General features: G+C 41.1%; 1 protein-coding gene and 1 non-coding gene across 4 annotated transcripts in view; one reads left to right on the plus strand and one right to left on the minus strand.

The window, feature by feature from the left end:
• Window positions 1-17901, minus strand: part of ARHGEF6 (Rac/Cdc42 guanine nucleotide exchange factor 6) — a 117256-nt gene extending 99355 nt beyond the window's left edge. Inside the window, exons 1-2 of one of the 3 annotated variants that reach the window (XM_032757723.2) lie at window positions 17588-17901; window positions 16282-16365 (exon numbers count right to left, since the gene is read on the minus strand). In XM_032757723.2, coding sequence (XP_032613614.1) covers window positions 16282-16365; window positions 17588-17752 — 249 coding nt within the window. In that variant the 5' untranslated portion in view covers window positions 17753-17901. The remainder of the gene's footprint in view (window positions 1-16281; window positions 16366-17587) is intronic. The other 2 variants (XM_032757724.2, XM_032757725.2) reach the window with 2 other exon arrangements.
• LOC116812316 (U6 spliceosomal RNA) lies at window positions 10924-11030 on the plus strand. The gene has a single exon (XR_004370628.1). It is a non-coding gene; the product is annotated as a U6 spliceosomal RNA (small nuclear RNA).
• Window positions 17902-25334: the final 7433 nt, after the last annotated feature.

Consider the following 25334-nt stretch of genomic DNA (forward strand, 5'->3'; position numbering starts at 1 on the left):
CAGAGAGTTATGTGTTTGGGGGTCTGCTATTTATAGTTTTTCTGTCTCCTTTGCTGACATGCTGTTGATTTCAGTTATTCCACGTTGTACATAGATATATAGAGTTTCTGCCATTGCCAGTGTACCTAATCTAGAGCAGCCCCTCATTTCCCTTTATCACAACTTTCTATTTAGATACTATTTTCCAGTTTACAATGTGCTTTCACATACCTTACCCCATCTCATTTAATCTGCTATTTCAAATCAGTTTCAGGGTGAGCAACCAGTTTACCCATAATGCTAACATGCTGAGATAAGTAAAAGCAATTAGGCTTTGAGCAAGGGCCTGAAGCAGTGTCCTATGAATAAAGTACATAATTCTTAGTACAAAGATGGGATGTCTCCTTTGCAGCCCAGATCTTCTCTGAGTACTCAGTCACTCTATCAATCTTTCATCTAACAAACCCTTCCTAAGCACTTGCTCTGTGCCATGTCCTATACTGGGTGCTAGGGTTATAAAGATGATCAGGGCCAGGCACGGTAGCTTATGCCTGTAATCCTAGCAGTTTGGGAGGCCAAGTCGGGTGGATCACTTGAGGTCAGGAGTTCAAGACCAGCCTGGCCAATATGGTGAAACCCCATCTCTACGAAAAATACAAAAATTAGCCGGGCGTGGTGGTATGCGCCTGTAATCCCAGCTACTCAGGAAGCTGAGGCAGGAGAATCGCTTGTACCTAGGAGGCAGAGGTTGCAGTGAGCAGAGATCACACCACTGCACTCCAGCCTGGGCAACAGAGCGAGACTCTGTCTCAAAATAAATAAAGAAACAAAATAAAGATGATCAGGCTCCAGTTCCTACCTCTGAAAAGTTCTGAGACCAGCAGATGTGTTCACAAATAAACCAAAGCAAGGGTGGACGAGCAGTATAAAGGTAGCTTGGCACAAGGGATTATGGGAAAATGAGTGTAAGCTGCCCAATTTTGCTGAGAAGACTGTCCAGAAGATTCCAGCCTGAGAAGAAAGTTGGGATCTCCTTCTGTATGGTTCTCAGCTTAGTGGCAGACACTTGAGGTCACTAGGTTGCTGAAGTCTGGATAAACCAAGGAAATGGTTCTCAACTCTGGATACACATTAGAATCACTTGCAGAGCTTTCAAAAAAAAAAAAAAATCACGAGGCTTGTCTGATTTGGGAAATGGCTGGACAGTACCTACTAAAGCTGAACACATGCAGACCCTATGACCTAGCAGTGCCACTGTAATGCATAAACCCAACAGAAATGGGTGTATATATTCTCCAGGAGACACTCACGAAGATCTTCACAGCAGCATTGTTCACAGCAAACAAAAACTGGAAACAATGTAGATGTCCATCAACAAGTGAATAGAAAAATAAAACATGGTATATCCATACAATGAAATATTATATGCAAGAAAAAAAGTGAACCACTACTAGCTGCAACAACATGGATGACTTGTACAAATATTAAGCTGAGTGAAAGAAACCTCATACAAACGAGTACATACTGTATGAGTCCGCTCATATAGAGTACCAAAACAGGCGGGAAGGCAGGGAATCTACTACGATAGTGGTGGATAGTCATGATAGTAGTGCCCCATGGCAAGGCACAGTGACTGGGAAGGGGCACGAGGATAGCTTCTGGGCACCGATCCTGTTCTGTTTCTTAATAAGGGTGCAGACTGTATGAGTGTGTCAGTTTGTGAAGATTCACCAAACGATATACTTAGGATTTGTGCAATTTCCTGAATGTAAATATAAAGTTGATTTAAGCATTTTTTTAAAAAAGGAATACCAGTGGCTGGGCCTCATTGAGGACCAATTAACTCAAAATCTCTGGGTTATAAGACTCCAAAATTTGTATTTTTAAAAAGCATCCCAAGTGACTCCAATGTACAGCCATGTCTGAAAACAAAGGAGCTAGGTGTTCCTGTATTTATCAATAGCTTTGGGGGCAACAGCCTAGCACAAGGCAAAGGGAATGAGTTCTGGAGTCAGGTACATCAATGATTACATTCCGGTTCTTCTTTGCACTGGCAGTGTGAGGCATCAGTCTGGATCATCTCCAAACCTTAGTTTCCACCAGGGTATAATGAGTACAATGCCACCTACCTCCCAGGAGTGTTGCAAGAGCTACATATGATAATAAACTTAAAGCACCTAGCATAGTGCCTGGAACATAGGAGGTGCCTGAGAAATGGTAGATACTCAACTCCTTTTCCTCCTTCGCATCTACGGTCCTAAGCACAGTGATAAACAGATTGCTATAAAAGAACAAAACTCATACTCTTCAATTTCCTCTCCTGAATGAGTTTCTTAGTAAAGATTGAAGTAATATTATACTTGGACTAATGATGTCAAATGAATATCAGAAATTTCTGGGCCCTGGCTACTCACTTTATTCAGCACCTGCTATCCCTGAATGTGAGTAGAGAAGAGGCAGACTGTAGGTAAATAGAAACCACAGACCATCCTTTGAAAAACTCTGCTCCTGTCCTTACCCCTAAGAACAGCACCAGCCCCACACAAGCACAGACAAGGCTGAGATGTGAGTAGGCAAAAAGAATAGAAAAAATTAGTAGCTTGGAAGACATACCATCCATAAAATGTGCCAAATAAAACACCTTTGTATAAAATGTCACATTTTAGTAAAAACAAACGAACAAAGAAAAAACCTAGGCTGAAAGCAGGAGATCCAGGTTAGAGTTTTGATCCTACCAGTGATAAGCTGTATGACTTCGATTAACTAAACTTTTCTGTTTCTTTGTCAAGTGAAAGTAATGCCATCTCTCCTACATCCTTTACAAGGGCACGGGGAGTTTCAGATAAGTAGAAGGCATTTAAAAAATTAAGCACCAAAGAAATGCAATATGAGAATAGTAGCTGGAAATTTACTTTGTTCAAAACTCCAATCATCTGCCCCGGCACCCAGACTAAGACAGAACACTCCCTTGTTTTAACTGCTCTAAGCACACCCAAAGCGTACACCGGCCTGAAGCTGGCTTATTATGTAAGAAGGGACTGCAGCATTGCCTGGCATGTAGCATAATACTTTGCTGAAGAGAAATCCTTGGAAATGCCTCAGCTGAAGCACAAGGGCAGGCCCAGGCCTTACGTTTTGGAGAGAGGTGCTCTCAGTCACAGAATTCCAGACTGTGGCTGGAGCAAATGATGTCATCAGAGATCCTCTTACCATGGTCAATGTCAAAATTAAGATAGGAAGTCCAAGGACACTATGAGTTTTCCAGGCAAATATAAGTTTTAAAAAAAACAGTTTGAACCTTTGAATCTTGCCTTTAAAATTATTAATACTTTACAGAACATCAACTGAAATTTATCCTATTTTGTAAGGTTTTTTTTGGGGGGGGGTTATGCGAAGTTTTTATTGACCAAAATATACATAATTGCAGAGGAAAATATATTCATTTACTGTATTTTTACTCCCACTACACATTAAGAAAAGGGAAAAATATCATGTGAGTTACCCCTCTATCCAAAAACAATAACAAATCAAAAATGAAAATATAAAACCTTTGAAGAGGCAGAGATAAACTTGAGGGCTCTCCGCTGCAGAGCTAAGAAATGAAATAGCTCAAATACCTGTTGGGTTCCTAAATGACTGGAAAATGAAAACTTGAAATTAACTACAGGCACTTTGGAACACCTTGTAGAATACAGGTCTTTTCCATCCACAAACCATTCCTGCGACAGATCTCTGTACTTAACGCAGAAAACATCTCCAAATGTATGGATGCTCGGGGTTGGGAGGGCATCACATTAGTATTAAAAATGGTACTGTTGACTCCTGCTCTGGTTCTGGGGGAAGGAAAGAATCCAGTCGGATGCAAACCTTGCGGCCTGAGCTGGACAACTCGCCCCTAAGTTTGGCGCGTCCTCGCTCTGCGCCCTTGGCCCCCATCTCCCCCTTCCCGGCACCCTGGATCTCAGCGAACTGTGAGGCCCTGGCAGAGAACGGACCCCGCAGCTGGGGCTGCGAGCCACGGCAGTGGGGAAGAAGGGCGGTTCCTCTCCAAAGGGGGTCCTTCGGCACCCACCCCCGGGCCCTCGCGCGCTCCCCTTCCCCTGACCCTTTTGCCCCCAGGCAGGTCACCTGGCTCGGCCGCTGCCCGCCTGTCCTCCGGCTGCTCCCTCACTCCAGCCGCGCCGCCGCCGCCTCCTGGAAGCCGCTCGCCCTCCCGAGTCACGGGGCCGGCGAGCGGGCGGGCAAGCCTGTGCCAAGGCTGCGGGAACCGATCAACCCAGCCGGAGCTGGGACCCTGCCCTGAGCGCGGCCGCCACCAGGGCGAAACTGGAGAGCTGGGCTAGGCTCGTCCCAGCGGGGAGGGGCTGCTGCAACTTTGCGCCTGGACGCGGGCGAGGAGGGGGCGCCCGTCTCCAAACTCTGTGCCGCGCCCGCAACCTCTCCAGCCCAGGGATTGCTTTTTAATCTAAAGGGAAGTCAGAGTCTTGTCCTCAAGTTCTTGTTGCCATAGCCGTGCCGCTCGGCGGGCGGAGGATCGCGGGGCCGAACTGGGGGTGCCGGAGGCGCGCCCCGCTGGGTGCGCTGGCTGCGAGCCGGGCGAGGGTGCGCGGGGTGGCGACTGGAGGGGAGCGACTGCCGGGGGAGCCAGCCCGCGAGGCTTCTCCAGACCACGCTCAGCTGCCCGCGCTGGTCCCCTCCTGCCCGCAGCCGGAGCCGAGCAGCGGAGGGAAAGCGGCCTGGAGGCACTGGGCCAGCAGCGGGTAAGCAGTGACCCGGACCTGGATCGCAGAAGTAGGAACTGGAAGTGACAGCGGCGCAGGCAGAGCAGCAGCAGCAGCAGCAGCAGCAGCAGCCCTGGTAGCTGTGGCAGCAGCAAAAGCCGCGGTGTACCCGCGGCGGCCACACTGCGCATGCTGCTGCCGCCCGCTTCAGCCCCTGCCCGAGGGCTGCCGGTGCCTGGCATGCTGCGGGTCACTGCCAGAGCTTCGGGCGGGATTCCCGGACTCATGGACTAGCCCTTTCTGGTGGCCTGCTTCCTCCCTCACCCCCAGATGCAACTCAGAACCCCCAAACTCTATGGTGAGCCGCTGAGACACCCGAGAAGCGTTGGCTCTCCAGAGGCCCTTCACATACCACCCTTCCTCCAACTATCCTAGATGCCCTTCCCGGCCTCTCTGATAACAGGCCCCAAATCAAATAGTCTCTTTGAGAGCGAACGAAAACGTTCATGATAGATGGGAAATATTTAAAATCTTACTCAATGTCTAATATTTACAGAAATACAATGCACTCTGTAAAACATTAGGATGGCCAGACTCATGGGTGACATTTAATGTAACTCTTGGAAATTCCATTAAGCATGTCAGATTTGCACAACAGAAGAAAAGAACTTGCCAAAATCCTCTTTGGTCTTCCTACTAGTTCCAACTGAGCAGCTAAATATGCAAAGCTTTGCCTAGCGGAAACTGATGGAAATGGGCCAGTTAAAAACAGACATTACAACCATTAGACATTACCCAACCCCTACTCTAGTCTCCTCATTTTACAGATGACTCAACTGAGACCTGGAAAAGGAGATCCTGACTTCACACAAGTGGCAGGGTCAGGGCTTGAAGGAAGATCTGCTGATACCCATTACAACTACTGGTAATTGTAGTGGTTAGGCCGGGCCTTGTGCCTAACTCCTCCCAGGAGGCACCGCGCTGCTAGATATTTAGTCTTGACTCATGATCATTAGTAGAGCTGCCTTACTTTCAGAACTGCTTCCCTGCAGAGCAGCCCCTGGGAAATGGCAAATCGTCCATCCCACAAGCCTCACTTTGGGGAGGGCACCCATGCTGTTCCGGTGACAAGGCAGATGGAGTGACTCAGGGAGACAGGAGGGAATGAGGGGGTGGGGGCAGAGAAAAAAACATACTGCTACCAGCTGGTACTGGAAAGAAAGAAAGAGAGAGAGGGAGAAAGAGAAAGAGAGGGAGAGAGAGTAAGAGAGGGAGAAAGAGAGGAGGAAGAGAGGGAAGGAGGAAGAAAGAAAGTGAAATAAGTACTAATTGAACCTCATATACATTCAGTGAAATCCTTCCAGAATAAAATATCTTAAAAAAAAAAAATAAACTTGGGGCTGCGTGCGGTGGCTCACGCCTGTAATCCCGGCACTTCGGGAGGCAGATGCAGATGGATCACTTGAGGTCAGGAATTCAAGACCAGCCTCGAAACCCCGTCTCTACTAAAAATACAAAAATTTGCTGGGCATGATGGCGGGCACCTGTAATCCCAGCTACTTGGGAGGCTGAGGCACGAGAATCACTTTAAACCGGGAGGTGGAGTCTGCAGTGAGCCTAGATCATGCCACTGCACTCCAGCTGGGTGACAGAGCGAGACTCCATCTCAAAAATAAATAAAAATAAATAAATAAATAATCAACTTGGCTCAGGAGCAGAATAGGAGATGGTAGGGTGTCCCTGGCAATGGGTTGGTAGTAACGGTGGAAGAGGACAAAGGCAGATTACCTTCTGGGGATAAGGCAGAGGAAAGGGTTGGCTAACAGGAAAACCACAGGTTTAGAGCTTTCAGAGACCAGTCGATCATGTAGTTGTAGCCAGGACAATGCAATCAAAGAGGTACTACCCAGGCCATTCTTGACTGATCGGAAGAATTGTAGGTGTCCCCAACTCTCACCGACTTCAGGGGCAACACAAGAATAAAACTGCCATTGCTAGAACTTGTGTTGTTGAGAGACATCAGTGACCCTCTACCTAGACAGGAGGATTCTTCCATATATTCTGGAAACTTTTCACTTGGGACCTGAGTATTTTCCCTGCTTTCTCCATTCTGTAAGAAAGTAAGAAAGATATATTTGGTTCACAAAAAGGAAATACAAATAGACTATAAAGGGATAAGAGGATGTCCAAACTCATTAGTAATCATGAAATACAAATTACAGCAATAAATGAAATGCCATTTTCATCCATCAGTTTAGCAAACATTAAAGACAAATAATACCCAGTGTTGCCAGAGACAGGAAGAAGACACTGTGTACACTATTGGTGAGAGTGTAACTTGGTATAACATTTTTGTAGGGCAATTTGACATTATCATAATTTTACACAGTAATCCAATTTCTATAAAGAAAGATCCTTCAAGAATAATCACTGATGTGCACAAATTTCTATGTGCATATATAACATGATCTACTGGGTTTTATCCCAGGAATGCAAGATTGATTTAATATATGAAAATCAATTGATGTAATACAGCATACAAATATAATAACAAACAAAAACCAGTGGTCATTTTAACAGACGTAGAAAAAGCATTTGACAAAATCCAACTCTTTTCATGATAATAAACAAAACAAAACACTTATAACAAACTCAGAATATAAAGAAACCTTCTCAATCTGATAAAGGCCATTTACCAAAAACCCACATCTAACATCATACTCAACGGTGAAAGACTGTCTGCTCTCATCACTTCTATTAAACATTGTACCAGAGGTTCCAGCCAGAAAAATTAGGGAAGAAAATGAAATAAACGGCATCCAGATTGGAAAGGAAGAAGTAAAACTATCTCTATTCACCAATGGCATACTCTTGTATAAGAAAACCATATGGGAATCCACTAAAAACTATTCCAACTAATGAATAAGTTCATCAAAGTGAAGAATACAAGATGAATATTAAAAAAGCAATAGGGCAGGCACCATGGCTCACACCTGTAATCCCAGCACTTTGGGAGGCCAAGACAGGTGGATCATTTGAGCTCAGGAGCTCACGACTAGCCTGGGCTACATGGTGAAACCCTGTATCTATAAAAAATACAAAAATTAGCCAAGCATGGTGCTCCACACCTGTGGTCACAGCTACTCAGGTGGCTGAGGTAGGACAATCACCTGAGCCCAGGAGTTTGAGACTGCAGTGAGCTGTAATCACACCACTGCACTCCAGCCTGGGCAACAGAGTAAGACCTTGTCTCAAAAAAATAATTATATTTATATACACTTGCAGTGAACAATTTAAATACCAAATCAAGAAAACAATCCTATTTTTGATAACACCAAAAATAATAAAATCCTTTGGAATAAATTGAACCAAGGAGGTACAAGACATGTACACTGAAAAGTACAAAATATTGCTGAATGAAATTAAAGACAAATAAGTGGAACTACATCCCATGTTCATGGATTCAAACATTTAATATTATTAAGATGGCAACACTCTCCAAAGCAATCTACAGATTGAACACAATCACTATCAAAATCTCAGCTGGCCCTTTTTGCAGAAATTGACAAGCTGATTCTAAAATTCATATGGACATGCGAGGGATCCAGAATGGCCAAAGTGATTTTGAAAATGAAGAACAAAGTTGAAGGACTCATACCTTCTGCCTTTAAAACTTACTACATAGCTACATTAATCAGTTCAATGGAGGAATTGGTTAATGTTGTCTTTTCAACAAATGATACTGAAACAACTGGATGTGCATATGCAAAAGAATGAATTTGGACCCCTACCTCCTACCATATACAAAAATTAACTCAAAATAGATCAAAGACCTTAATGTAAGAGGTAAAACTATATTATTCTTAGAAGAAAACAGGAAAAAAATTCTTCAAGACATTTGATTATGAAAGAGTTTCTTAGATATGACACCAAAAGCACAAGCAACAAAAGAGATGAATTTGACTTCATCAAAATTAAAAACTTTTGGACAGGCAATAACAAATGCTGGAGAGGATGTGGAGAAAAGGGAACTCTCATACACTGCTGGTGGGAATGTAAATTAGTACAATCATTATGGACAGTTTGGAGGTGCCTCAAAAAACTGAAAATTGAGCTACCATATGATCCAGCAATCCCACTGCTGGGTATGTTACCCAAAAGAAAGGAAATCAGTATATGGAAGAGATAATGGTGCTCCTATGTTTGTTGAAGTACTGTTCACAAATAGCTAAGATTTGGAAGCAACCTAAGTGTCCACCAACAAATGAATGGATAAAGAAAATGTGGTATGTATACACAATAGAGTACTATTCAGCCATAAAGAAGAATGAGAATCAGTCATTTGCAACAACAGGGATGGAACTAGAGATCATTATGTTAAGTGAAATAAGCCAGGTACAGAAAGACAAACATCACATGTCTTCACTTATTTGTGGGATCTAAAAATAAAAACAATTGAACTAATGGACATAGAGAGTAGAAGACAGGTTACCAGAGGCTGAGAAGTGTATTGGGGAAGGAGGTAGGGATGGTTAATGGGTACAAAAAAATAGAAAGAATGAATAAGGCCCATTTGATAGCACAACAGGGTGACTACAGTCAATAATGTACTTATTAAAATAACTTAAAGAGTGTAATTGAATTGTTTGTAACACAAAGGATAAATGCTTGAGGTATTCTCTGTGATGGGATTATTACACATTGCATGCCTGTATCACAACATTTCATGTACCCCACAAATATATACACCTGCTATGTACCCACAAAAATTGAAAGTAAAAAACAAAAACGTCTAATTAATAAATTTTTGTGGGCCAGGCACAGTGGCTTAGGCCTGTAATCCCAGACTTTTGGGAGGCTGAGGCAGGTGGATCACTTGAGGCCAGGAGAGCCTGGCCAACATGGCAAAACCCCGTCTCTACTTAAAAATACAAAAATTAGCCAGGCATAGTGGCAGGCGCCTGTAATTCCAGCTACTTGGGAGGCTGAGGCATGAGAATCACTTGAACCCAAGAGGCCAAAGTTGCCATGAGCCAAGATTGCACCACTGCACTCCAGCCTGGGCGACAGAGCAAGACTCCGTCTCAAACAAACAGACAACAACAACAAAAAAAAATTGTGTTACAAAGGACACTATCAAGAAAGTGGTGGGGTGCTTCAGAGAGCACTTTGTTCCCAGATGTCTCAGCAGACTTTCCTGATCAGTTACTAAATGTGTGATCCTCTAAAGACCCTAAGACATTGTAGCCATATGAGAACACACAGATGGACGTTACTTGGAGAAGCCAACTGGCCACCCAGAGGACCAGAAGGCAACAGCTTTTTTAATGTGGTCACCATGCCCCACAGCCCAATACTCAATTTGTCGTTACGGTGCTGCATCTGCGGCTCCATTTTTCTGCATTTCCAAGCTGACAATTTAAAGCCGGTATTCTTTCTTTAGATAAATAATAGTGTGTTCTAAGCAACAGTCAATCCCTGCTCTTCTTGCTTTTTGTACATCTACAGTTTTATAGAGTCAACAAAAATCTATTAGGTATGTCCTATGCCAGGCACTGTGCCAGGCACTTTGGGCCCGAGAGAGACTCTATCCAGTGACATTTGCAAATATTTATATTTAGGTCTGTTTTCCAGCTACCTGGAAGCTTGAGAAAAGATGATGAGTCTTCTTGGCTGCTTCGTGCTCCCCAGCTCAGCTTTCGGTCTCATTCCTTATGTATTGATTTTATTAGTCTTCTTTCTGGGTTCTAGAAGTGCCTCGATATGGCTCCTATATATCCCTTACAAGAATAATTTTGCACACAACAATGCAGAGAACATTACCTAGTAACAATACCACAGAAAACAGCTATTGTGTATGCCTTATGTGCAGTGCTATATTAAGTGCCTTGGATGTATTATCTCATTTGATCCTTAAAACAATCATATACAGCAGATATTATTAATGTCTTCATTGTACAGATGAGGAAAAAGGAGCATAGAGAGGTCAAGTAACTGTGCCAGAGTTATGCAGCCAGTAATTGACCAAGCCAAGATTCTAATCTAGGTCTCTCAAACTAGAGAAGGCATGTGCTTAACCACGATGCCAGATATTGCCTCATTACAATATTCATATAATGTTCAGGTCAGCATGAATTATCAAAAAGAGATAAAAATGTTTCCAGTGCCTTTTATTTAAGAAGAGAGAAAATTAAGACATACATTTTAGAAATATTTCTGTCTTGTGCTCACTTCAGCAGCCCATATACTAAAATTGGAATGATACAGAGAATATTCATATGGCCCCTGCACAAGAATAACACAAAAATTTGTGAAGTGTCCCATAAAAAAATAAAAGTAATAAACATAATTTTTTTAAAAAATAAATATTTCTATCCAAAGTGGAAGAATATTTTAAGCTTTGGTGCTTAAAGGAGTAAGCATTAGTTATCAGAAAAATCCTGAACAATGCCTAACCTGGAAGGTGTTTCTGTATCATCCAGTATTCTTAGAACTGTAAAGAAGCTAAGTAAACCTTCTGGCAGCTTTAGAATGCAGAAATCATTGGCAACTTCACCATGTTTTCATTTGAAAAAAAAAAAAAAAAAAAAAAAAACCATAGTATTGGCCAGGCATGGTGGCTCATGCCTGTAATTCCAGCATTTTGGGAGGCCAAGGTGGACAGATCACTTGAAGTCAGGAGCTTGAGATCAGCCTGGCCAACATGGTGAAACTCTGTCTCTACTAAAAATACAAAAATTAGCCAGGCGTGGTGGCGCATGCCTGTAATCTCAGCTACTTGAGAAGCTGAGGCATGAGAATCGCTTGAGCCCAGAAGGCAGAGGTTGCAGTGAGCAGAGATGACACCACTGCACTCCAGACTGGGTGACAGAGCAAAACTCTGTCTCAAAAAAAAAAAAAAAGGAATAAAAAAGAAAATATCATAGTATGTATTAAAGAGAAATATAAAATTTCCTGAAGAGTCTGAACCATAATAGAAAAAAAAAAGAAAATTCCATAGTAGACATTATTCTATAAGGGATATACAGTGGTCACCCATCACACCTACCTCAAAAGTCACACACACAGACCCCACACATGAAAAGAGAGAGAGAAAGAAACAGAGATTGAGAGAGAGCACGCAAATTGGGCAGTAGGGGAAAAAGGAATAAAATATTCTGAGACAGATATACCCTGGTCCTAGGGCTAACTTTAGGAAAAATGGTGAAGGAAGCAAAGTTTATCTGGGGCAAAGCTACCAGCATTGCTAATAATAATACCTACCACGCAGAGAATACTTACTACATTCTGGGCACTCTTCTGGGGCCTTTACATATATGAATTCATTGAAATGTCACATTATTCTATTAGACATTCAAAGAAAAATTGGTACCAATCCTACTAAAACTATCCCAAAAGACAGAGAGAGATAATTCTCCCTAAATCATTCTATGAAGCCAGTATTATCCTCAAACCAAAACCAGAAAAGGACATAACAAAAAAGGAAAACTACAGACCAGTACCCCTGATGAACATAGATGCAAAAATTCTCAACAAAATACTAGCTAACTGAATCCAATACCATATCAAAAAGATAATACACCATGATCAAATGGGTTTCATACCAGGGATGCAGGTTTGGTTTAACACATGCAAGTCAATAAATGTGATACACCACATAAACAGAATTAAAAACAAAAATCACATGATCATCTCAATAGTTGCAGAAAAAGCATTTGACAAAATCCAGCATCCTTTTATGATCAAAACTCTCCACAAAATCAGCATAGAAGGGACATACCTTAAGGTAATAAAAGCCGTCTATGACAAGCCCACAGCCAACATTATATTGAACAGGGAAAAGATGAAAACATTCTTCCTGAGAACTGGAACTAGACAAGGATGCCCCCTTTCACCATTTCTGTTCAGCATAGTCCTGGAAGTACTAGCCAGAGCAATCAGGCAAAAGAAAGAAATAAGGGGCATCCAAATCGGTAAAGAGGAAGTCAAACTCCCACTGTTTGCTGATGATATGATTGTATACCTTGAAAACCCTAAAGACTCATCCAAAAAGCTCCTAGATCTGAAAAATGAATTCAGTAAAGTTTCAGGATACAAAATCAGTATGTCAGTAACACTACTATACACCAACAGCAACCAAGCTGAGAATCAAATCAAGAACTCAACCCCTTTTACAACAGCTGCAAAAAAAAATAATAATATACTTAGGCATATACCTAACCCAGGAGGTGAAAGATCTCTACAAGGAAAACTACAAAACACTGCTGAAAGAAATCATAGATGACACAAACAAATGGAAACACATCCTATGCTCATGGATGGGTAGAATCAATATTGTGAAAAAGACCATACTGCTAAAAACAATCTACAAATTCAATGCAATTCCCATCAAAATACCATAATAATTCTTAACAGAACTAGAAAAAAAATCCTAAAATTCATATGAAACCCAAAAAGAACACACATAGCCAAAGCAAGATTAAACAAAAAGAACAAATCTAGAGGCATCACATTACCCGACTTCAAACTATACTATAAGCCTGTAGTTACCAAAACAGCATGGTAGTGGTATAAAAACAGGCACATAAACCAATGAGACAGAATAGAGAACCCAGAAATAAAGCCCAATACTTACAGCCAAATGGTCTTTGACAAAGCAAACAAAAACATAAAGTGGGGAAAGGACACCCTATTCAACAAATGGTGCTGGGATAATTGGCAAGCCACATGTAGGAGAATGAACCTGGATCCTCATCTCTCACCTCATCTCTCATCTCTCACCTCTCTACAAAAATCAACTCAAGATGGATCAAGGACTTAAATCTAAGACCTGAAACCATAAAAATTCTAGAAGATAACATTGGAAAAACTCTTCTAGGTATTGGCTTTGGCAAAGAGTTCATGACCAAGAACTCAAAAACAAAGGCAACAAAAACAAAGATAAATAGATGGGACCTAATTAAACTAAAAAATTTCTGCACAGCAAAATAAATAATCAGTAGAGTGAACAGACAACTCACAATGTGGGAGAAAATATTCCCAAACTATGCATCTGACAAAGGTCTAATATCCAGAATCGACAAGGAACTCAAACAAATCAGCAAAAATAAATAAATAAATAAATAAATAAATAAATAAATAAATAAATAAAATAAAATAAAATAAAATAAAATAAAATAAAATAAAATAAAATAAAATAAAAATAAACAAATAGGCCGGGTGCGGTGGCTCACACCTGTAATCCCAGCACTTTGGGAGACCAAGGAGAGTTGAGACCAGCCTGGCCAACATGGTGAAACCTGTCTCTATGACAACACAAATTTAGCAGGATGGTGGGGGCCTGTTTCCCAGTATCAGAGGTGAGGGATCGTGAACCAGGAGGTGAGTTGCAGTGATTCCAGCTTGGGCAACAGAGTGAGACTCAGTCTCAAAAAACAAAACAAAACAAAAACAAAAAACAAATAATCCCATCAAAAAGTGGGCTAAGGACATGAATAGACAATTCTCAAAGAACATATACAAATGGCCAAGAAACGTATGAAAAAATGCTCAACATCACCAAGCATCAGAAATGCAAATCAAACCACAATGAGATATCACCTCACTCCTGCAGAAATGGCCACAATTAAAAAAAACAAAAAAAATTAGATGTTGGCATGAATGTGGTGAAAAGGAAACACTTCTACACTGCTGGTGGGAATGTAAACAATACAACCACTATGGAAAACCTTAAGTATGGAGATTCCTTAAAGAAGTAAAAGCAGAACTACCATTTGATCCAGCAATCCTACTACTGAGTGTCTACCCAGAGGAAAAGAAGTCACTATATGAAAAAGACACTTGCACACACATATTTATAGTAGCACAATTTGCAATTGCAAAGTTATGGACCCAGCCTAAATGCCCATCAGCCAAAGAGTGGATAAAGAAAATGTAATATACATATATATAATATGTATACATACACACACACACACCATGGAATACTACTCAGTCATAAGAAGGAACAAAATAATGGCATTCACAACAACCTGGGTGGAGGTGGAGACCATTATTCTAAGGGAAGTAACTCAGGAATGGAAAACCAAACATGTTCTCACTTATAAGGGCCAGCTAAGCTATGAGGATGCAAAGGCATAAGAATGATGTAATGGGCTCTGGGGACTCAGGGGGAAGGGTGGGAGTGGGGTGAGGGATAAAAGACTCTACACTGGGTACAATGTACACTGCTCAAGTGATGGATGCACCAAAATCTCAGAAATCACCACTAAATAACTTACTCACGTAACCAAACACCACCTACCTGTTCCTCCCAAACTATTGAAATAATATTTTTTAAAAAGGTCACACGAATCCTATGAATTAGGTGCCACTATTATTCCCATTTTGTAGGTAGGGAGACTGAGGCCTAGAGTCATAGTTAAATAACATGCCCAAGGTCACAAAGCTGCTAGTAAGAGAGAACTGAGATTTGAGCCCAAAAAGTTTAGCACCACAGTCCATGCTTAAACCACAACTATTTGTCCACGGATAATATGACTAATACTAGTCTATTAATATAGAGTACTTCTTCTGTCCCAGGCCCTATGCTAAAGACTCTACATAAATTATCTCATAGATCTTACGAGGTTGGAGCTCTTGGCCCTAAATTATTATGCAGTATCTTATTTGATTCTTTTTTTTTTTTCGAGACAAGGTCTCTTTCTGTCACTCGGCTGATCACAGCTCACTGCAACCTCCACCGCCTTTTGGGTTCAAGCGATCCTCCCACCTCACCCTCCCAAGTAGCTGGGACTACAGGCACAAGCCACCACGCCTGGCTAATTTTTGTATTTTTTGTAGAGTCACCATTTCACCATACTGTCCAGGCTGGTCTCGAACTCCCCGGCTACAGCAATCCTTCTGCCTCAGCCTAGGATTAAAGGCATGAGCCATCATGCCCGGCCTTATTTGATTCTTAAAGCAATCCCATGAGTTGGCTATTAGCACGTCCATTTTACAGATAAAAATACTGAAGCACAGAGAAGTTAAGCAACTTGATGCACGTGTAGAAGTATCACCTCCCTTTCAGTAACACTTCCTATACACACTGTAGGGATCCATATAATATAAAATAATGCAACAAAATTTACTATACAATTTCTACCTCAGAGCCAAGTTCTCTCAGCTATTCAAGGCCTCTGTTCTAAAGTATTAATGGGAAGGAGTAATAATGGCCTTTCCTCTTTTCTCAACTAGGGAGGATTACAGTGACCCTCTCCAACAGTCAGTGGCCCACTTTTGGTTCCCCTTAGTAGGGGAACACACCCACACAAGCTCTGTCACTGGAAGCCTGTTTACAGGGCTTGGATGCTGTATATAAAAGACATTATTGTTTGAGTTTTGATTTTGTTTTGTTTTTCTTGGAACTGGTTTCTGGAAAAGACAGACTAGCAATCCATTACTGGGGACCACCAGTCTGCTACCTCTGTTTAACTCAGTGGCCAATGACAGTGAAAATAAACAAGTACTTTTACTACCAATCTTGATTAGCAGAGCAAAAAAACGATGACAACAGGGAAGGCACCCGGGGTTGGCTTACTTCTACTTGGAGGGTTGCACATCCTTTCAGGAAGTCATTGATGTTGTTGATGCAGTCAGCTTCAGTTTGGGGATCCAGACAAAACTAGAGGAACACAGTGAAATGTCACCTGGAGATTGTCATCCCATGCCAAGCAAAGTATACTCATCATTTGCTGATAACTAGAGAAAGCAGGCTTCTTAAGGTGTGGAGCAACATTGCTGTCAATCCAGGAAGAGAAATAACCACTGAAGGAAGTGATGCAAAAATCTAAACGGTCGATCTTTGTTTCAAATGTCACCAAACCTTTAGTGGCAAGCCATGTCTACTTACAAGCTTTCTCTCATGCCTTCTGTTCCAGTGTGCTGATGGCAAATTAGGGAGACTAAGTTTTTTGAGCTTAGTTCTTGCTTTCAAGAAAGGAAGCAATCCCTGGTACCTCTCTCTCCTCCTTCCCCCGATAATTTAATAAAATTATATTTCCCCTTGGCTGTTCTCTACATTTGATCACATTTCTTTACATTTTATCACTATTTAATCACTCTTTCTCAAGTTTAAGAAATTATAAGTAAATTTATTTGCTCAACAAAAATACAAACTGGCTCATGAAGGCAAAAGTGCTATACTCACAGTCCATGATGACCTTAAGAAAGTAAAGTAAAATTGTACCTTTAAGCTTACTTAAAGTGCCTACTTTAGAAATTATCTATTCTCGTGATCGTGGGTTTTCAGCTATTAAAAATCTTGAATTGTTTTAAAGAGAGTAAAGTTAGTTTCACTTTGAACGCACATTGCATTCGAAACATATATCTGGTTTCTATTGCTTTTACAAACTTTATGTGACATTTTGAATTATTTCTCCTAGTTGCTATGTAGTCTCTCCTTCAATGGATTTTTGTAAAAGGAAATCTACACTGATTTTAGTCAAACTGCCAATAAACACCACCAAGATCTGTTATAAATCATTCTATTTTTCCACAGACTCATAAGTACCCCAAGTTTAAAACATGTCCTCGGTACACAAGGAGATGTAACATGCATCTCCACGATAGAGCAAGCTTGTGATATGAGTGTTCTCCTTGTCCCCTGTTGCCAGTGGTGTCACAGGTTTTCCCTATACTACAATTTGGGGGCCAATTACTAAAGAATAACATTTCATTTTCTTACATTTTCAAACTACAAAAACAGTAAGAAAGAATGTCTAACTCTTAGAAAAATATTAAAGTAGGAGATTCCCACGGCCTGGGAAATAGAAAAATCTCAAGAGTTACATGATTGCTGCTCTCTGGTGATAAGCAATCCCAAAGAGACTACAAATTTCCCTTACCTTTTCCACAGAGCCGGGCATGAGTCTGTTGATCAGTTTGCACAGAACTACCCCATTTTTCAGCGAGGACTTTAAAAACTCCTCCGGATCACAGATGGTCTTCTTAGGGGAATCTAAAACTCCCAAAGATATAAGCCATGTCACGATTTGTTCTTCTGGATTCATTACTGAGGACGGTACACTCCAAACAGCACTCCGGGGCAGCTGCAAGGACTAAGCCACATCCGCGATTGCATCTGCTGTTGTCTTCCTTTTTATGAGTTCTCTTCGGGTGCTTGCAGAGCAAAGGTTTAAAGCAACTTTTCTTAAACAACAGCGGAACCCACTCAAAATATGGGATTTTAAAACCACAGAGATCACGGTCCAAGATGTGGAAACAGATAAGAATTAATGTAACAATCCTGGATAACGCTGGTTTTTCCTTTCCAAAACCTGCAAAACAAATTCGTTAAGATAAAAAAAAAAAAGAAGAAGAAACGCACATGCACACACGCATACACACACACACGCACACAGAGTGCAAGAAGTTATAAGGGAAGAAAGTGAAAAGGATGCTGGGGAGGGAGGAGAGACAAGCAAGCAAGTGCTTTGGGAAACAGAGGTGAGCCAGCACTTCAGGGGACCTTGGAAATGAGACACTCATGGGCCAGTCTGGGAAAACACTGTCAATAAATAGTCTAGCCCCAGTGAAAATCTGGCTTCTGTTAGGAGGACGATGCCAACTGGCTCTTAGGTCAGACAGATCTGAGCCTCATGGGGAGATGTGCTGGCACAACAGGGCTCAAAGAAGGTAGACAGAAAATTCTTCCAAGAAATAGCCGGATGTCCTCATACTATCTCCCAGAGATGGTGTGTCACGATCATTCCTTGCAAAACACGTTGAGTTGCATGGTGACAACGTGCCAAGCAAACGAGGATTATGCCTGCTGTCAGCCATCACTGTGTATAAGCAGAAGCTAGAAGAATGGCATTTTACTTTGCAGCCAAAAAGCTATGTTTAGGGAAATAGGCTAAGGATAACATCTGACATCCTGTTTACTTACATTCTTTAGCAATTCTTTTTCTGGACCTGGTTCCACTACATAATCCAGCTGTAGTACCCTTAGCAAAGGCTCAGACTCAGTCACACAAGTGGGTAAAATACACTTGAAAAAACAGAATGTTCGAGAACAAAAGAGCACTTGTCCTCTGTCTACACTACAATGTGGAAGATTCTTATTTCCCCAACAAAAAAACTCTTTGCACTTAAAATACTGCTCTGAAAAAAAAAACTGTCTATAACAAGAGATCTTCATCATTCTCAAACATTTTCAGAACCACTTGAAATAGGCGAACTATTGGGAAATTTATGATAAGGCCAACTTTAATAGTATAACCCTATGTTGGCAAATGTGTGGCACTTACCATGATTACCTCTCCTCGTGCATGGGACACATCAGATCATTTATAGATCTTTCCTACTAAGCCTCAGAATTCTTTTCAAAACAGCTTCAGGCATCTACTACCAAAGAATCAGCTTAGATAACCCTACTAAACATTTTCAAAGCTGCCCTTTCTTGCTGTGTCAGGACACTTGTCACACTTTACTATTATCACTTGTTGATCTGATGATCTGACTCCTCCACAAGAATGTAAGCTTCCTAAACTCGGGGTCTTGTTTGTTTTATTTAACACTGTGTTACCAGCAGACTGCCAGGTATACACAGTAGATGTTAAAAAATGTTGAATGAATAAATGAATGTATTTGGATGGTGTCCCTGATATAGACAGTAACTGATTATAGCAAGGATTTTTTGTTTGTTGGTTGGTTTAAATGGCTTAAAGCAAACATTTTTTCTTGTTAATGATTTTTACCATTTTATTAAGCTGTAATTGACACATAAGGAACTGCATATATATGATTTAATGAATTTTGACATATACATACATCTTTGATACAATCACACAAATGCAATCCAGATAAGCCTATCTGGCTTCTTTAACTCAACATCATCATTTTCAGACTCATTCATGTTATTGTGTCTGTCCATAGTTCTATAACAAGGATTGTTTGATGTACTTGTGACTTAAGCAAAATAAGTATAATCAATCAAAAGTTTTCATTGACGTTGACCCATGGCCAAATCTGTGTAATGGAAATAAAAACAGAATCCATTTGTTGATAAATAAAATTCCCAAATCTGACGAACTTAAACACATTTTTATATGTCATCTGAACAGTTTTCACAATTGCTCATCAAAATTTTACTCAACAGACAAACAAAATCTGGCAGTATTACTGAGGTATCACTTACATCTTCTGATGAAGAACAAAGCCTGGGTAAGTTTTGTGAACCCAGCCTCCTCCAAAACAGGCTTGAGTTCAGCAAGTTCATCTGGATAAAACTCTGCCTCATTTTGGACACTCACTATAGCAAACATTACTATGAGTAATAAAGTATATCAGAATGGCAAGGCCACCGCCTCAAGGCAAAAGAACCAGTTCTATTTGTATAAAGATTGGAAGTTACAGTTGGTGTGGTAAAATGTCAACAAAGCGAGGAATTCCAGGACAGTGGCAAGCATACAGGTGAAATGGGTACCCATGAAACCCAGGCTGGTTAGGGACTCAAATGAAGCTAAAAGGAGCTGATGAACTGAGGGAATGGGGGAAGAGGGGGAATTCAAAGACTGGGGGTCACAGCAACACAAAGAGCAGGCTTCACACAAGAGCATGAGAAAAAAAAGCAAAGATCTCTCACCCTATCCCAGATCCTCAGTACCACACCCTCTGGGCCACTGAACCTGCCTCTTCGAGGGCTTTCCCACCTCCATCCTCTCATCCTAATGAACTCTCTAACAGGGCACATTTGGGTTGATTTTCCAAAAACACCTCTAGTGTTAATACCCCTGTTCAAAAACCCTCAAAGTCTCTCTATTGCCTGAAGCAAGGATTGACAAAAAACAATGTTCATATGATTATCTCCTGTGAGGCATAAAGGAGAAAGGAAGGTGAGTGTGGAACTTAAGCTAAAATAGGTAACATTTCATGAAAAATCAAAAGATCTTCAGGAAATAAGGCAAATGTGAACATTTGTTAAGACTGAATGCTGGGTACACTGGTACCTGTTTTACTATTTCGTTTTGTGTGTTTAAAATGTTACTAACCGACTCTCTTTCATTTCAAATCTACTAAGGCACTTATTTTTTTTTTTTTTTTTTTTTTTTGAGACGGAGTCTTGCTCTTTCGCCCAGGCCAGAGTGCAGTGGCGTGATCTCAGCTCACTGCAAGCTCCGCCTCTCGGGTTCACGCCATTCTCCTGCCTCAGCCTCCCGAGTAGCTGGGACTACAGGCGCCCGCCACTGCACCCGGCTAATTTTTTGTATTTTTAGTAGAGACGGGGTTTCACCGTGTTAGCCAGGATGGTCTCGATCTCCTGACCTCGTGATCCGCCCGCCTCGGCCTCCCAAAGTGCTGAGATTACAGGCGTGAGCCACCGCGCCCGGCCCCTAAGGCACTTATTGAAAAAGAATATTTGGGAGCTCTCTTCCCAGATACTCCAGTTCAGAAGATCTGCAGTGGGAAAAAGGAATTTGTGTTATCAAAGTATTCCACTTGATTCTGATGCAGATAGACCAAGGTCACACTTAGAGAAATGAGTTTATTGGTCTCTAACCTTCTACCCCACTCTAATTTCTGCCAACACTTGGGTCATTTCAATATCCACAAAAACAACAAGGTCCAACATCATGACCTCTCAGTTCCTTGACCTTCTCAACCTGTAATCAATGTATTACCTCTCATTTCCCCTTTATGCCTATTCTGTGAAATGGACCTGGGGCCTTGAAATATTTTTGACTTTGCCAACTGGCATGATACAAAGTTTTATCAGTGGGCAGTGGTGGAGAGACATTGCAGGAAGAAGGGGTTTTACTTCCTGTTTTCTATGTGCTCACTCCACAAGTTCCTGCCGAGCTCCCAGCTTTCCTATTGCCCACCTTCTGCAGCACTGGTTTTCCCAACAAACAGTAGGTAGCAGCCTCCCCAGGCACTACCCTTGAGTGTTTAGGCAGCAAAGAATCTCTGATGAGACAGACACCTTCCATGTGAACCAGCACTGTAGAGGAATATATTTCAGCAAGTTCCAGAGAATGTACGTCCAACAAGTTCCACCAACTCAGCACCAGAGCAACTTCTCCAATAAGGCCTGGATCTCAGCCCTGGGTGGAGAGGAGGGTTTTCACAGCTCTAGAGGTATTGGCCATTACACATTATTTTTATATTGTCTGCTATTTATATCTGCTATCCCATACTTTTTAGAGTTTCCTTTACTTATTACTAGCCAATCCGTCAACACTCCAATCCCCTGTTATTGTTAATTCTTTATGTTAAACTTTTCTTGTTAAAATTACTATGTAGTAGGCTGGGCACGGTGGTTCACACCTGTAATTCCAGTACTTTGGGAGGCCAAAGTGGGCAGATCACCTGAGGTCAGGAGTTTGAGACCAGCCTGGCCAACATGGTGAAACCGAGTCTCTAATAAAAATACAAAAATTAACCAGGCATGGTGACAGGCATCTGTAATCCCAGCTACTCTGGAGGCTGAGGCAGGAGAATTGCCTGAACCCGGGAGTCAGAGTTTGCAGTGAGCTGAGATCGTGCCATTGTACTCCAGCCTGGGTGACAAGAACCAGACTCCATCTGAAGAAAAAAAAAAAATTACTATGTAGTGTCTATGTTCTGATTGGACCCCAACTGATACACCTTATTATCTTAAATGTATACTTCCTCTCCACTTTAGCTAACTTCTTGGAAGGTTACACCTTGTACTTTTTTATCACACAAATTTCTCTGTTTCCTAAGTCATGAATTCCAACATTACTTTTTTTTTTTTTTTTTTTTTTTTTTTGAGACAGAGTCTCTCTCTGTCGCCCAGGCTGTTGCCCAACCTCCACCTCCCAGGTTCAAGCGATTCTCCTGCCCCAGCCTCCTGAGCAGCTGGGACCACAGGCACGCACCACCAGGCCTGGCCAATTTTTTTTGCATTTTTAGTAGAGACGGGGTTTCACCATGTTGGTCAAGCTGGTCTCGAACTCCTGACTTCGTGATCCACCCGACTCAGCCTCCCAAAGTGCTGGGACCACAGGCATGAACCACTGTGCCCGACCCAACATTACATTTTCTAAACAACCTACCATTTTTCCAGCTTGCTTGTTACTCCCACTACAATTCCTTAACCTCATAGGTATCTCCAAATCATTTTTTTTCTAAAATGATTATACAAATTTACATTCCCACAAGCAGGGTATGATTTCCTATTGCTCCATGTCATAGGTAAGACTTGATATTTCAGACTTAAAATTTTGTTATTTCGTGGGTATGAAATTTATATTTCTATGATTACTAATGAGGTTGAGCATTTAATATGCTTATTGGCCTTATATGTTTCCTCTTCTGTGAGATACTCCTTCCTACTGCCCATTTTTCTATTGGGTTGTTTGTCTTTTTGTTATTGGTTTGTGAAAGTTTGTTATACATTATGGATACGAAATTTATGTCATTTATATGTGTTTGCAAATATCTTCTTATATCTTTGTTTTTCATTTTATGGTGTATTTTAAAGAACAGAGCGTCTTGATTTTTAAAAATAAAATACTTTATCTCACTGTTGTGTAAAATAAATGTAGAATTTGGGTTTCCAAGCCTAAAATGCAGCTTCGTAATCATCAGAGACCCAGGATTCTACTCTCCTGCCATACTTAGCTTGTCACCTCATAGTTCAGAATGACTATTTATGTGAACTTGGCTTAGGCAATGGTTTCTTAGATATAACACCAACACAACAAGCAACAGAAGGAAAAAAATTGATAAATTGGTCTTCACTAAAATTAAAATTTTTGTTCTTCAAAGGTGTATTAATCCATTCTCATGCTGTTAATAAAGACATATCCAACACTGAGTAACTTATAAAGGAAAGGTTTAATTGCCTCACAGTTCAGCATGGTTGGGGAGGCCTCAGGAAACTGACAATCATGGCAGAAGGGGAAGCGAACATGTCCTTTAAAAAAAAAAAAAAAATTGAGTAGACAATTCTTGCTTGTTTGTTTGTTTTTTTTCTGAGACAGAGTCTCACTCTGTCGCCCAGGCTGGAGTGCAGTGGCGCTATCTCTGCTCACTGCAAACTCCACCTCCATTCTCCTGCCTCAGCCTCCCGAGTAGCTGGGACTACAGGCACCCACCACCACGCCTGGCTAATTTTTTTTCTTTGTATTTTCAGTAGAGATGGGGTTTCACCATGTTAGCCAGAATAGTCTTGATCTCCTGACCTTGTGATCCACCCGCCTCGGCCTGAGTAGACATTTCTACAAAGAAGATGTACAAATGGCCAATAAGCATGTGAAAAGATGCTCAACATCATTAGCAATCAGAGAAATGCAAATCAAAACCACAATGGGATTCCATTTCATACCCATTAGGATGGCAATAATAAAAAAAGACAGACAATAACTAGTGTTGGCAAGAATGTGGAGAAACTGAAATCCTCATACAATGCTAGTGAGAATGTAAAGTGATGGGGCTGCTGTGGAAAACAGTTTTGCAGTTCCTCAAAATGTTAAACATAGTTACCATATGGCCCAGTTATTCCACTCCAAGGGAAATGAAAACATATATCCGAGCAAAAACTTATATACAAGTACTCACAGCAGCATTATTCATAATAGCAAAAAACAGAAAACAACTCAAATGTCTATCACCTGATAAACTGATAAATAAAATGTTATAATGGAATACTAGTCATAAAAAATTAATGATGTACTGATACATGCTACATCCTGAATGAACCTCGAAAACATTAAGCTACATGAAGGAAGCCAGACACAAAAGACAATATATTGTATGATTCCACTTATACGAAATATTCAGAATAGGCAAACCCCTAAAGACATAAAGTAGAACAGCAGTTGCTTAGGGCTGGGGTGAGTGTTGAGAGGAAATAATAAGTTATCACTCATGGGTATGAGGGTTTTAAGAGGGAAGGGGAGCAATAACAAGAATGTTCTAAAATTGATTTGGTGGTGGTTGGACAATTCTATGAATATACGTAAAGCCATTGAGTTGTACACTTTAAATAATGTACAATAGTTTTTCAATAGTTAAATGGTTAAACAAACTGTGGTACATGCATATCATGGCATACTACTCAGGACTAAAAAGGAATAAACTATTGATACATGCAACAACTCAGATGGATCACAAGGGAATTATGCTGAGTAAAAAAAGCCAGTCTCAAAAAGTTATATGCTGTATGACTTCATTTATATAATATTCTTGAAATGAAAGATGCCCAGGGGTCTCACAATGCCAGAGGTACAATGTGTGTGTAAAAATATTGCCTCTGACAAATAGTACAAAGACATAGAGGATTATATAGTCTGCTTTCCCAAGGAGAAGTGAATATTCTTCTTCTGGAGGGGCAGCTTGGGTTCTGGAGGTATTTTGCTGACAATCTGGCCTCTGGTGGTACATCAGGAGTCATTTTCAGCTTTTTCTACTCCTTAGGTTTTGCCAGAACCTATTGGGCAACGAATATTGGGAAACCTGTCAAGGGAAAAAAATTCAAAGGCATAGAAGACTGTGTGTAAAATCACTAAATTGGATGGCCAGCGTGTTCTCTTCCCTACTCCATACTGCGATGGGGTAGGTGATGATGCAGTCTGGTCACAAAGAACTGACATCATATATAATGGAAACTTCATATATTGTGGG

This window comes from Hylobates moloch, unplaced genomic scaffold (genome assembly GCF_009828535.3).
Source record: "Hylobates moloch isolate HMO894 unplaced genomic scaffold, HMol_V3 SCAFFOLD_7, whole genome shotgun sequence".
NCBI classification, from domain to species: Eukaryota; Metazoa; Chordata; class Mammalia; order Primates; family Hylobatidae; genus Hylobates; species Hylobates moloch.